Source organism: Bos grunniens, chromosome 2 (assembly GCF_055505025.1).
Source record: "Bos grunniens cultivar Pamir isolate PY7600 chromosome 2, Bosgru_T2T1.0, whole genome shotgun sequence".
NCBI classification, from domain to species: Eukaryota; Metazoa; Chordata; class Mammalia; order Artiodactyla; family Bovidae; genus Bos; species Bos grunniens.
In genome coordinates this window covers 60,078,979-60,093,933 of record NC_141166.1, presented here as the reverse complement: position 1 = coordinate 60,093,933, position 14,955 = coordinate 60,078,979, and the positions used below count along the sequence as shown (strand labels likewise).

The following is a 14,955-nucleotide window of genomic DNA, read 5'->3' as shown; positions in this document are numbered from 1 at the left end:
TCCAGTATTCTTGGGATTCCCTTGTGGCTCAGCTGGTAAAGAATCTGCCTGTGATGTGGGAGACCTGCGTTTGATTCCTGGGTTGAGAATATCCCCTAGAAAAGGGAAAGGCTACCCACTCCATTTCTGGCCTGGAGCATTCCATGGACTGTATAGTCCATGGGGTCACAAAGAGTCAGACATGACTGAATGACTTTCACTCACTCACTTCACTCACTTAGTTGAACTGGTAGTAGATTTCCAGTTTTTGTGGTACATAAAACAATGACATGACTTATTATACATAGCGATTGAAATAGTTGTTATTCACAATTCCAGAATCGTTAGAGATACTTTGGATATGATAATATCCTCTATTTTGTAATATATTCCATATAACCAAAAATGAGGCCTGGGTCTTAGGTCTTACTTTAATCGCTCCTAGAAACCTGCTAACCCTTGGAAGTATTTACTTCCCCCTCAGTAATATACTCATTTCTTTAATTTGATTCTAGACTTCAAAGAGCAGCCAACAGTGCATTAGCTGTCAACTGAAAGGGCCCTTAATTGACTTGTTCCTATTGACTGAGATCCTAGAAGTCACCTCCATTAATGGTGCATCCTGATAGGAGACAAGGAGGAGGTCTGCCAGCACCGGAGTTGTGTCTAGATGTAGTGTATCACATTTTATTCCAATCACTTAGCTTTTCCTCCTGATTGCAACAAAGTGACGCTTGAAGAGGAAGCCCTGCATCATGTTAGCTGATGAAATATGTGCTTGGCTGGGAGTAATACAGCAACACATTTCTTGATAATGCTCCTGTCTCAAATCTTAGGTAAAATAATTAATCTTTGGGGTAATTAATAATATTGGAATTACCTTTAAGAGTGTTTATACTGCAATATATTTTAAATAGGATAGTTCACTAAATACTGTGTGTGTGTATAGACATATATATCTACAAACATAAATGTAGAATTATGGGTGTGCTCAATTCTCTCAGCCATGTCTGATTCTTTGTGATCCCCTGGACTATAGTCCACCAGGCTCCTCTCTCTATGGAATTTTCCAGGCAAGAATGCTGGAGCGGGTTGCCATTTTTTACTCCAGGGGATCTTCCTGCATCTCTTGCATTGGTAGGTAAATTCTTTACCAATGAGCACTCTGGGAAATCAAAAAAATGTATAATATAATATATATGTGTAATATACATATATTCAATTGTTACTTAAAGAATTGCTTAATGTCTAGTATTTGGTGGATAAATAATGATTACTAATTATTATCCCTGCCCTTAGGTAGATTACTGTCAACTTCTTGCAATATCATTGGTTGCTTTCCACCTTTTATGCTGAGGAGACATAGCAACTGGTACATTGTAAGTCCTAAGTAAACACTGCTGCTGCTGCTGCTGCTGTAAGTCGCTTCAGTCATGTCCGACTCTGTGCGACCCCATAGACGGCAGCCCACCAGGCTCCCCCATCCCTGGGAGTCTCCAGGCAAGAACACTGGAGTGGGTTGCCTTTTCCTTCTCCAATGCATGAAAGTGAAAAGTGTAAAGTCGCTCAGTCGTGTCTGACTCTTAGCGACCCCATGGATTGCAGCCTACCAGGCTCCTCCGTCCATGGGATTTTCCAGGCAAGAGTACTGGAGTGGGGTGCCACTAGCTAATTTTTTTTCACTTCTTATTTAGAAATGTATGGACAAAATGGTTAATTGATGTTTTCAACTGGTCATTTTATCTAATGTTTAAAATACAAAGCATTCTTAAATGGCACATTCCTACTCACAAACCAAAATTACCACTTTCATATATTTTCCTATTGTAGAATATCTTTCAGAATAATTAAATGACCTTTGTGGGCACTCATGAAACAGAAAAAAAAAAATCTTGAAGGCAGGAAACTGATAGCCTTGCTTTATTTTTTGTTATGTACCCTGCAGAAAACCATAAACAGGAGAGTGGTTAATAAATATTATTCAGATTTGGGGATGTGAAATAGGAGATACAAGCATGAAATCCTGTTTTTATTGCTATCATTATGCTGATGATCCTCTGGCCACTTCTCTCTGGTCTGTGTAATTGCCAAGTTCTTCATATTTTATTCATTACAAGAGCTTCTCTGTGCCCACTCTTCTTATGCTGATGCCTTGCACTGTTTCCAACCCTTCCTAATGGGTGTGATCTGTGAGCTCCATCAACTTTCTGTCTGTGTCTTGTTCAGGCCTCTAATGAATATGAGACTTACAACCATCAGTTATGTACAGAAATAAATGAATAGGGGTTTGTTGTTGGTTCATTAGCACTGTGCAAAGCAAGCTCACTTTGTCTCCTTCATGTTCTCTTTGATGAATTTGCTGACTTATTATAATTTGAAAAACTTGCTCATGTAGACATTTACATAAAAGGTTCAGGTTAGGTCTTTCATTTTCTTTAATCTTCTTATCTTTGTTTATTTCTAACTTTCTGCAGTTTACATGGAATTTGTTTTAGTTGATTAAACAATAGAAAATGATAAAGTGCCTTACATCATCAGCATTCTCTCCCTCTGTTACAAGTTTTTCACACAAGAAGTCCCACAAAATATGTCATCCTCAGGAAGAGTTTATAATATAGTTGAAACATTCATGCTATAAACCTCAGTGGGTTAGTTGTTGCCTTGTTAAACAGTAACAAAGATTTAGAGGTGGTTTATCAACATCACTGATCACAATGGCATTTTGATCAGCAACACAACATTTACTTCTTTCTCACTTTATTTAACACACAATTATTGATTTATTGAGTGCCTTATTTCATAAAAGATCAGGAGCTATTGGGGAATATGAATATGTGAATACTTCTATGTGCATATTTTACATATATACACATAGGATAACAAGTAATAAATACTCTTCATGCTTTGTAAGAAATATTGGAACATACTGATGGAACTGTTGTGTCCACCAAACAACCCAGAAAAGAATGGAGGTCTGGGAAATCTAAACTTTTTAGACATTCATGTATAAGTAATAGATGAAATATCTATGAAGAAAGACAAAGAAAAATGTTTCATATGTCCAAGCGTCAGGCCCATCAAAGAGTTGTGAGTGGGAAGGATTCTGGTGAAAACAGTTAAGGGGATGGATGAGTGGAAAGATCAATGAGTAGACATATAAAAGAATACAATAGATAGAGGACTAGTTTCATCATCTTCTCATCAAAGCAGATGCAAAGTGAGCATGGGAGACATTTGACATAGGAAGTGGAAAGGGCCATTTTTTTTTTTCTTTGTGAGACAGAGTAGAAGAAAATTAAGAGAATTTGAACTGACCCTCCCTCATCTTTCCAAAGTATGAAACAGAACTTGCTAAATAAAAGGAACTGAATGGGATGGAGATGAGGGCTAGAGAGGGATGGATAACTGTGGGAGGTACTTCTCTGAGGGGCTAGAGAAACTGGAGATGATTCTCTGAGGAAGCTTCTAGGGGATTCAAGAGATGATTAGCAGCATCACATGCACACTAACCATTTTTCTATTAGACAAAGACAAAATATAAGGATTAGTTCATAAAAATTTCCGTGACCTTTTTCTCAGTTACAAGTTAAGCTTAATTTCTGTTATACATTTTATTCATTTTCTCCTATCATGATATCTTTTGTTAGCTGGAACAAATACAACCTACTGTGTGTGTTTTTGTAATGGAAATAAATCTGAGGCTAAGCTTACTAGTACTAACAATCTGTATGTCATTAAATACAATTTTTTTTCAAAAATAAAAGGATTATTGTAGCAGTTTGAATATGAACCTTCTAACTAGTGATTCTAAAATTTTAGTGTGGAGTAGTTTAGCATCACTTTATGAGTATGATAGAAACAGAGAATTGGGGACTTCACTCCCTAAGTGTCTGGGAAAAGCTGCAGTGAACCTATAATCTTAGAAGCACACCAGATTATTTTGATTAAAGTCAGACAGCAACTACATTTTGAGAAACTAGGATTTCTAGAGAGAAATCTCAGTAGGTTCCTGGTTATAAGATTGGCCTGTCACTTCCTTAGGTAGTTATTAAGCAAAATTATAGGAGTTTGGGTAAATCAGTCTTGGAAACAATGTTAATCATTAGAACGCCTGTGTTTGCAGGCACTTTTGTTTGATTGTTAGATAAATAATAAATAGGAAAACAATGCAGTTTGAAATAGTCCTAAGATAGTGGGAATACATATGCAATAATACCCTGTAGTTTTACCAATAATTATTTGATGCATACTCATAATCTCAATTTAAGAACAATTTCTGTGAAGATTTATGATGTGTTTTTATTTCAGTCTATCATAGGATTAGGTTTTATAACATACAATAAAAACAGGATTGGAGTTTGACCCACAAGATCTAAATTCATCTTCCTATCTGTGTGATCTTGAAAAATGTACTAATCCTTTGTTAGCTTCAATTTTTCTGTAAAATAAAAATGAAAAACTTCACAGAGCTGTTAGGAGAGCTAAATGACAAACAGTGTGAACCTGCTTCTGAAGGCTAATGATATGGAAAACCAACTTTATTTTGCTGGTTGGAAAACAGAAATGGCAAGTGTTTTCAATATAGGGATGAATTTGGAGTTTTCTCCACAACTGTCCTCTTCACTAAACATGAGCCTTTTTTTCTCCTGACTTTTCACATGTTGCTTAAAATTCTACTTCAAATTTATTTTATTCTAACTTGTATTAAAAGTGATTTTTAACTTTTTTCCTCATCTACTACATTATGAGGATCCTAATGGCAGGGTTTATATTTGTTCTGTATTTTTATACTCTAACCAGACAAGTGTTTTGTCCAGACACTTTATGTCATTTGGTTAAATACACAAATGAATTGGTACATGGACACTTTTATGTTCTGTGATCTCTTTCTATGGCACATTTATAGGCATGATAGGTGTCATGCTCTGGGTCTATCACTAAAATGACACAAAATGCTTGATGTCTTCAATGATGGCATAAAATTCCAAAGATGCATATATTTCTATAAAGACTAAGTGCAGCATAATTAAATGTGTTTCTGAAAAAAAAAATTATAGGATTTGTGTGAAATCCTTCTATACTGATGTTTCTTTTCTTTTTTATTAATAGCATTTAGTTATTTTTTGATTCACCAAATATTTAATTCTTTGCACAAATCAGGAACATTCTACATGCTGAAGATATAGTAGTGGACAAGATTCAAAAGCTCTTGCCACAATTCTAATGACATATGAGGACCGTGTTAAACAAATGAACAACAAACAAACAAAAGTATGATTTTAGGCGGTCATAAGTACACCTGAAAAAATAGTGGAGTGACTTTTCAGTAATGTAAATAAGGTCAACTGGGAAAGGGTGAGATTTAATTTCAGGATCAAATTTCAGAACATGACAGAATATGATCAGCCACTGTAAAAACCCATGAGAAGCTGGATTTGGGTAGAGACAGCAAACCTGAAAGATTTTAATCAGAGAGACAAATTATCTGATGCAGACTGTTGAAGACCCTGTTTCATGCTATAAGAATACCTTTTATGACGTGGGACAAGAGCATATTGTAATCACCTACAAGAGAACACTGTGGCTTTGGGAAAGGTCTGCCACTGACTCCTGTGTGACCTTGGACAAGTAATACAACATCTGTCTAATAGCTCTGTTTCCTCATCTGCAAAATTAGATAATGTTGATTGAAGTAGGATATAGGAAGTGAATATAACTTCCTGGAATAGTTAAATGCTCAATTGGTGCTGGATTTCTTAAAAATGAGGACTATTAATAAAAAATAGACACATGAGCCTTCAATTCAGTTCAGTTCAGTCATGTCTGACTCTTTGTGACGCCATGGACTGCAGCATGCCAGGCTTCCCTATCTATCACCAACTCCCAGAGCTTACTCAAACTCATGTCCATTAAGTCAGTTATGCCGTCCAACCATTACATCCTCTGCCCTTCTTCTCCTGTCTTCAATCTTTCCCAGCATCAGGGTCTTTTCCAATGAGTGGCTCTTGGCATCAGGTAGCCAAAGTATTGGAGTTTCAGCTTCAGCATCAGTCCTTCCAATGAATATTCAGGACTGATTTCCTTTAGGATTGACTGGTTCGATCTCTTTGCAGTCCAAGGGACTCTCAAGCTTCTTCTCCATCACCACAGTTCAAAAGCATCAATTCTTTGGCACTCAGCTTTCTTTATAGTGCAACTCTTACATCCATATATGACTACTGGAAAATCTATAGCTTTGACTAGACAGACCTTTGTTGGCAAAGTAATGTCTCTGTTTTTTAATATGTTATCTAGGTTGGTCATAGCTTTTCTTCCAAGGAGCAAGCATCTTTTAGTTTCATGGCTGCAATCATCATTTGCACTGATTTTGGAGCCCAAGAAAATAAAGCTTCTCATTGTTTTCATTTTTTCCCCATCTATTTGACATGAAGTGATGGGTCCAGATGCCATGATCTTAGTTTACTGAATGTTGAGTTTTAAGCCAACATTTTCACTCTCCTCTTTCACTTTCATCAAGAGGCTCTTTAGTTCTTCTTTACTTTCTGCCATGAGGGTGATGTCATCTGCATATCTGAGGTTACTGATATTTCTCCTGGCAATCTTGATACCAACTTGTGCTTCCTCCAGCCTGGCATTTCACATGATGTACTCTGCATATAAGTTAAATAAGCAGGGTGACAATATACAGCCTTGATGTACTCCTTTCCCAATTTGGAACCAGTCTTGTTCCATGTCCAGTTCTAACTGTTGCTTCTTGACGTGCATACAGATTTCTCAGGAGGCAAGTAAGGTGGTCTGGTGTTCCCATGTCTTTAAGAATGTTCCACAGTTTGTTGTGATCCACAGAATCAAAGGCTTTAGCATAGTCAATAAAGCAGAAATAGATGTTTTTCTGGAACTCTCTTGCTTTTTTGATGATCCAACAGATGTTGGCAATTTGATCTCTGGTTCCTCTGCCTTTTCTAAATCCAGCTTGAACATCCAGAAGTTCACGGTTCATGTACTGTTGAAGCCTGACTTGGAGAACTTTGAGCATTACTTTGCTAGCATGTGAGATGTGTGCAATTGTACAGTATTTTGAACATTCTTTGGCATTGCCTTTCTTTGGGATTGGAATGAAAACTGACCTTTTCCAGTCCTGTGGCCACTGCTGAGTTTTCCAGATTTGCTGGCATATTGAGTTCAGCACTTTCACAGCATTATCGTTTAGGATTTGAAATGGCTCAACTGGAATTCCATCACCTCGACTAGCTTTTTTGTAGTGATGCTTCCTAAAGCCCAGTTTCGCATTCCAGGATGTCTGGCTCTAGGTGAGTGATCACACCATTATTGTTCTCTTGTATAGTTCTTCTGTGTACTCTTGCCCCCTCTTCTTAATATCTTCTGCTTCTGTTAGGTGCATACCATTTCTGTCCTTTATTGTGCCCATATAACCCAGGGATCAAACCCAGGTTTCCCTCACTGCAGGCAGATTCTTTAACAGCTGAGCCACAAGGGAAGCTTCGTGAGTCTTAATAGACAGATTTTTTTTTCTTGCAATTCTTTCTTTCTGAGCATGTGCAGACGTTATCTTATTTTCTAAATTTGTTTCCTATTCATTAATTATTTAGTATGTTGATCAATATTGGTTAACTCATACTAAGCTTCTCCCCAAGTCTTTGGGTCTTAACACAATGATGGTTTCTTTCTTCTCACATTAGTTTGATGTGTTTACAGAAATCCCCCACCATTCTTGTCACCCCACTTCTAGAAACTACTGCTTTCAAGTTTGTCCTATCAGAGAAATTGTGTAACAAACTAAAGGTCACATTGCCATGATACAGTGTTCATTTAGTACTATCAGTTCTTATTAATTTATAACAATTGCCATTTTCACTAGCTGACATTTTTCCCTGAAAGACTCACATTATCTTCATATGTTTTTAGGACATTAAAAAGTCAGAAGGTCTGTGAGTTTTGGGGAAGATAGTTGTTCAGGACATGAGGGTTTCAGGGACTCAGAGCCTTGAGTCCAGATTTGCCTTCAGTGACTATGTGACTTTGAACAAGTTTTAACCTTGCTAGGATTCTTCATTACAACTCTTCCAATAAAATATACTATCCAAATGCCAAGAGTCATTATATTCTTCCACAAAATTAAAACAATGCAGATAGAATCATTTAAATGAATCATTTTGTCTACCTCTTTGCCGCAACATGAAGGATCCCTATGGCACATTCTAGAGCGGTTTGTTCAGTTTAGGTTGAAATGACCTCGGCAAAGTGACTTTTATCATTTGTTTTGAGAGGCGGTATCATTAATCTTTTCTGCACACCCCTCCTTTTGGGGCTCACTTCAATTAAATAGGCAGGGAGAAGAGAATGTTGAACAACATTATAAAAATGTTAATTTCTAATGTCACTGACTAGCTCTTAATCACACTATTAGACATATGTTCTGGTTTAATGATCCTGACCAGCAAGCAGTAAGACCAAGATTGACTTTGATGAATGCCTAACATTATTTTGTGATATGGATGAGGTTGTTTTTCTTTCTGTCTAAATGTTTTCTTATAGATTACATTCTTTTTAGAAAGAAAGATAATGTGAAAGACTTTGGTTTTCAGAATCTTTTTTACTAAATCAGCATTTTGATGTTTTGATCATAAAATGAAACATTTGGGTGTGATCACTGTAACTATTTGTCCTTACAACTTTGGTGGCTCCTTCCTCTTATTTTTAAGCTCAAAAATGCTTTAAATATCATCAGTGAAATAACATATCTTTAGTTTGTACAGAAATCTCATTATTTCAAACAGTTGCTTCCTAATGATGCTGTAGGGAAAATTGGATTCCTTTCCTTGTGTCTGTTGTTCATATCTTTTTCTCTGGTGGTACCATTTGCTGAAGTCCCCACAACACCAAGCCTCCAGTCAAATTTTACCATTTCCATTTTCATGAACTTAAACAATTTCTGTGAAACATTTTTCAGGAATCTTGGACAGAATTTATGGTTTCTTCTTGTGGACTTTCCTACCATTTTATTAATTGCTATATTTTGACTCTAAACTCATTTTGACTTGCGTTTCTTTTAATTGTGTATATAACATTCTTCCCTAAATGTTATGCACCCCCTTGGGACAATGAAAGTCTATTGAACTTTATATAATTAGGATATATCCCCTTGACGTTTACAGCATAGATTTAAGAAATAATTGAATGGAATGATTATATATAATATAATGTAGTGCACACTAATAATTTATATCATTTTATTTAATCATATTGTTTTATAAATCATGTCTATTTACATATGTGTGTATATACAGTGGCTTCCCTGGTGACTCAGTCGGTAAACAATCTGCCTGAAGCGCAGGAGACCACCTCCATCCCAGATACATATATGCATATATAAAGCTTAATTCTTACATCACCTGTGGGTGGAGGCTGTGGCAGGTGACAGCCAGTGATCAGCCATGGGAATAGTTTCTCCAAAGTTCTATGAAGAACTTCAAAGTAACGCATGAGTGAGAGCATTGAAACAAGAGCTGAGACTGATGACCGTTGGGGGAAACTGCTCTCTAAATTGCAGAAAGATCCAAGCATCATGTTTGAAGGGGGCAAAGGTGGCCTGAGAGTCAGGGTTATGCTACCAATAATTGGAACTGAGTTGGGACAGACTAGGAGTAACTAATTCCCAGATTAGGTTCAAGTAAGGAACATGTGAGAGTAAAGAAAGGTACTTCCTGAGCAGCTGCTAAAATGTCTGCTCTGACTGCTTCCATTTATGCTTCAGAAGATAGAAAATTAGTTGGGCCATAACAGAACTGATGTTTCTCTGTATTTTCCTCATCCTCTGGTGTGCCTCTTTATTCATGTTGCCAACCAAATTGCAATTGAAAGGAGGACCATTGTTGATTATTGTGTTTACTTCTGCATCATCCAACAGAATTTTTGAATGTCGTTGATATTTGATTTGTATTTGATCAGCGATTGTCACAATAATGCTATGCTGCCTGTTGCCAAACTCAGTGGCATGCAATGCTCAGGACTGATGCTCACAGGTCTGAGTGTCACACACGACAGGTGTTCCATGTGCCACATCCCGAGGTCCCCCTGGAGAGGCTGTGATCATCTCAAATATGTTCTCCCGCCATGTCAGAGACACCCCGCTCCCAGGAGCAGTGGAAACATGCATGCTTCTTAAGGTCTAGACTCAAAGCTGATATAACCTCATTGTTTTAAAAAAAATATTTCTAATTGGAAGATAATTGCTTTACAATATTGTGTTGATTTCTGTCATACATAAGCATGAATCCATCATAGGTATACATATGTCCCCTCCATCTTGAACCTCCCTCCCACCTCTCACCCCATCCCACCCTTGTTCCAGGGACCAAAGCAAGTAGCAAGATGAAGACATCAATGAGGCAGGGATATTTAGCACTTGCAAGAGCCCCATGATATCACATGCTGTGAATCCAATCTCTTCAATGCCCAAAATGTGGAGAAGGGGTGCCAATTCTCTTCCTGACTACATCATTAACTAGGGCCTTGAATGAAGGCAAATCAGTCACCCTTTTTAATCCTCAGTTTCTCCATTTGTTGTATTTCAACTTGTACTCTACAGGGGAATAAGCACAAACATGGGACATCTAAGAAGATAATTGGTGGTAGTTTAGCTGCTAAATTGTGTCTGACTCTTGTGACTGCATGGACTGTAGCCTGCCAGGCTCCTCTGCCCATGGGATTCTCCAGGCAAGAATACTGTAGTGGGTTGCCATTTCCTTCTCCAGGGGAAATCTTCCCAACCCAGGGAATGAACCCAGGTCTCCTGCATTGCAGGCAGATTCTTTACCGACTGAGCTACAAGGGAAGGCCAAAATTAAACCATAATTTTAAGTTCCTGATTTCAAATTTGTGGTTTTGTCTTTATTTCCTATGTTTCCCATCCTTAAATTTTTGCTCACTGGTATTCAATCAGTCAAAAGAATTTGCAAATTTTATAATGATTTCCATATATGAGGAGGGGACCCCAAGTTTCACTGGTACAGGCACTGATAGATTCCAAGCAAAACAAAATCTTGGGATGCTAATGGCGCCTCTAGGGGAATAAGGTACCAAATAAGAGCTAATGAAACTACTAAAAGGCAACATTTGCTCCAGCTTGCATGCACAAGATGGTTGTTCAGAACTAAGACTGCTGATAATAACACTATTAATATGATTGCAACCTTAGTTTAGCTTACAAATAAAAATAATCCATGATGACATTGAACTTCACTATGATCAAGATTCTACACAATGGAGGAGAGGTTTGGACACTGCCAAGAGAGAGAAGTGGAGAGATTTCTTCCCATTTTTTGTACTTAAAGCCAACTTGGGAAAACTTATTCAAACACACAAGGTTTTTTTGGTTTGTTTTTACTTTTGGCTCCTCTGAGTCATCACTGCTGTACACAGGAGTACCAGCAAGCAGAAGCTACCCTTCATTTTTGTCCATGGGTTTCTCATTATGGGTGTTTATCTTATTGGGGAGCACAGGCTCTAGGCACATGGGCTTCAGAAGTTGCAGCACGCAGGCTCAGTAGTTGTGGCCCATGGGCTTAGTAGCCCTGCAGAATGTGAAATCTTCCTGGACTAGCGATCAAACTCATGTCCCCTGCATTGGCAGGATGATTCTTATCCACTATACCACCAGGAAAGTCTAAACACACAATGTTTTACCCCTACGTTACCTGGACTCACACACTGGAATGATCCACTTAAGCTTACCCCAGGCCTGAAAATGCATTTTGCTCTAAATAAACCCACTTGAATACGGCTTATCTGAGCTAGTGGTCAGAACGAAAGCAGTTCATTAGAACTAGTGTCCAATGATTTACAGCTGATTGGAACAAAGTAAAATGGATTTAGAATTATTCTTTAAAAAGAAGACGGTGGTTAACAGACATCTCTAACTGGAATTCTAATTTAAAAGGTAATAAAGGTAATTGAAACATTTTATTTTATTTTTTTCTTGTGTACATAATTTTATTCAGAGCAGTTCTATGAGGTTAGAAATGCAAGAATTATTTTGTTTGTTTTTAATTGAATGATAATTGCTTTACAATATTGTGTTGGTTTCTGCCATATATCCACATGAGTATACCTATGGGAATTGAAACATTTTAGAGTGAAGAGTAGTATTTTTCAGGTGAGGACAGTCCTTCAGTCTGTCTTTCCCCAACTCAGCATCCCTAAGATGCTTTTGGTTTTCATAGTACCCATTTTATCTTTTTCTCATTACTTGAAGTTTCTTGGAAGCTCTAGATTGTCATTCTCTTCCTATTTGCCTCAGTGATTTCCATAAGGATATTTGCAGTTAATACAATTCAGAGAAAGTTGTTTCTATTTGTATACATGAATAATTTATAAATTATATATCTGTACATCAGGAGTTGTATATGAAATCAAATCTTGACAAGGCAATATTCTAAGCTAATATCATTCTCAGATAAATGTTATTATTCTGTTTAAAATGATAAATCATGAAAATAGCTTTCAATAATCATTTCTTTCATTTTCAAAAGATAAATACACATTAAGTGTCTATTGTATGCCAAACAGAAACAGATCAGCTATTCCCAAAAAGAACCTAAGCCTAACCTCTTTCAACCTAAGGTATTAACACCTACATCTCTGCCTATATATATCTGTTGTTTTGGATGTATTATCATCTTCTGGATAATATTTTTATCTGCTTAAATTTTTCAATTATAGAGGATAACTTCAACATATATTACTAAACTTTGCAAAGGAAAAAAAATGACAGGGACAAGACTCAAAAAAAAGTTTTCTATTAATTACATAAACCACAAATTAGAGGTTACATACTAGCTTTGTATGGGTTAGATATGACATACAAAGGGATTTCATTGACCCATGCAGTATTGACTTTCATAATATTTTTGTCCAAATCTTTGTACTTGAAATATTATGACTTTTTAAAAAATTCAAAAGATATGATAACCTTGGAGCTAGTCTTTGTCATGTCAGAAATCAGTGGGGGGTAAAACAGAGCCATCCTGTCCTCTGAGCCGACATTCCGTCCCCAACTTTCATGTGTACCCCTCCCCACTGAGAACTAAGTTCAGGCTAATTTTGGCCCTCATGCTATTGTTTATCCTTTTGTAACTTAAAAAAAAATTAATTTTTTTATATATTCAATTTTGTTGGTCTAAAATCTAGCCCAGTGTACTCAATTGTGATATGCCTGCCAGATTTGATTAGCCTCTGAGCTTGTGACTCTGAGTCTGAACATTGTGAAAACTCAGTATTCTTCTCTAGAGATACTTTTCACAAAAGTGTATATATATATGTGTGTACGGATATCTCTCTCTCTCTATATATATGTGTGTGTGTGTGTGTGTGTGTGTGTATAGAGAGAGAGAGACAGGGAGAGAGAGAGAGCGAGTGAGACCAAGAAAGAGGAAGGTGAAAAAGAGATAGGAAAAAAGAAAAAAAAAAAGGAAGAAAGAAAGGGGAAGAAAAAACAGAAGGGAAGAGAGGAAAGAAGGAAGAGAGGGAGGGAGGGAAGTATGTGTGTGTGTATATATATACACACACACTATATATGTATATCCTTTGCTCTCTTCCTTCCTTGCTTGCTTTTATTCTGTTCTTTCTTCCCCCTTTTCTTTCCTTTTTTTTTCTTTTTTCCTATCTCTTTGTCTCTTTCCTTGCATCTCTCTCTATATGTGTGTGTGTGTATGTATGTATGTATACACATAGATATCTATACACAAATACTCATATAAATACTTTCATGAAATGTATTTATACGCATGTACATTCAATGTATATATATTCTTCAAGACATTTTCATCTCAGTTTCTGTGACACCATCTGTGCTATGTCAAGCTTGCTCCATTCTGACTTGTGAAGCATCTTGTTTTTCAGATGGAACTCCATTGACCTGGTGGATTGGGCGGTCCAATGAAAGGCAACCCTACTGGGGAGGCGCCCCTCCTGGAGTTCAGCAATGCGACTGTGGCCTGGATGAGAGCTGCCTGGACATTCGACACTTTTGCAATTGTGACGCTGACAAGGATGAATGGTAATGGGGATGCTGATCTCTCTGCACTTGTGGAGGAAGCCCACTAAGAGATGCATAGAATATCCCATAAAATAAAGGGACATGAACGAGAAATTCCATATGAACTAGGGCTTCTTAATGATGGTGATCGTTTTTAACTCTGGAAATTGCCAGTCCTAGTACTTTTAGGGCTATTACTAAAGTTTGTAACATAAAGCATGTGGCAACACCATCATCTTATATTCTCAACATTCCATTTTCAATGTGAGAACGAAATGTAATATTTAGCTTTGCAATTTAGCTGGCATTTCTATAATGTGTAGAATATAGGCTTTGGGAAAAAATATGGGAGATAGGGATGTGTAATTATACAGACTGTTTCTTTATCGTTGCATTGCCTCACTGATGAATGACCCAGCCACCAGCCAACCCTATTATTGCCAGTAAAAACAGAGAATTTACGCTTATTGAACATCGATTTAACCTTCATAACAACCCATTAATTCTTTTGTATTTTTTATCAAAGTACAGTTGGTTTAAAATGTAGTGGTAGTTTCAGTACAGTACACACAGGCGTACATACACACACATACATCTTTTTCAGATTCTATTTCCTTATAGATTATTACAAGTTATTGACTATAGTTCCCTGTAATATACAGTAGATCCTTTTTATGATTAAAAAATTTATATTGGAGTGCACTTGATCTACAATGTTGTGTTAGTTTCAAGTGTATAGCAAAGTGATATAGTTATACATATTTTGTTTTTGAACTTTGCTCAATTGTGTCTGACTCTTTGTGACCCCATGGACTATGTAGTCCATGGAATTCTCCAGGCCAGAATACTAGAGGTGGTAGCTGTTCCCTTCTCCAGGGGACCTTCTCAACCCAGGGATCGATTGAACCCTGGTCTCCCGC

General features: G+C 37.1%; 1 protein-coding gene across 2 annotated transcripts in view; it reads left to right on the top strand.

Annotated features, from left to right (window-relative positions):
- Nucleotides 1-14,955, top strand: part of CNTNAP5 (contactin associated protein family member 5) — a 459,549-nt gene that overhangs the window by 238,868 nt on the left and 205,726 nt on the right. For both annotated transcript variants that reach the window (XM_086367026.1, XM_086367025.1), the window contains exon 7: nt 13,900-14,056. In XM_086367026.1, the coding sequence (XP_086223152.1) occupies nt 13,900-14,056 (157 nt within the window). The remainder of the gene's footprint in view (nt 1-13,899; nt 14,057-14,955) is intronic.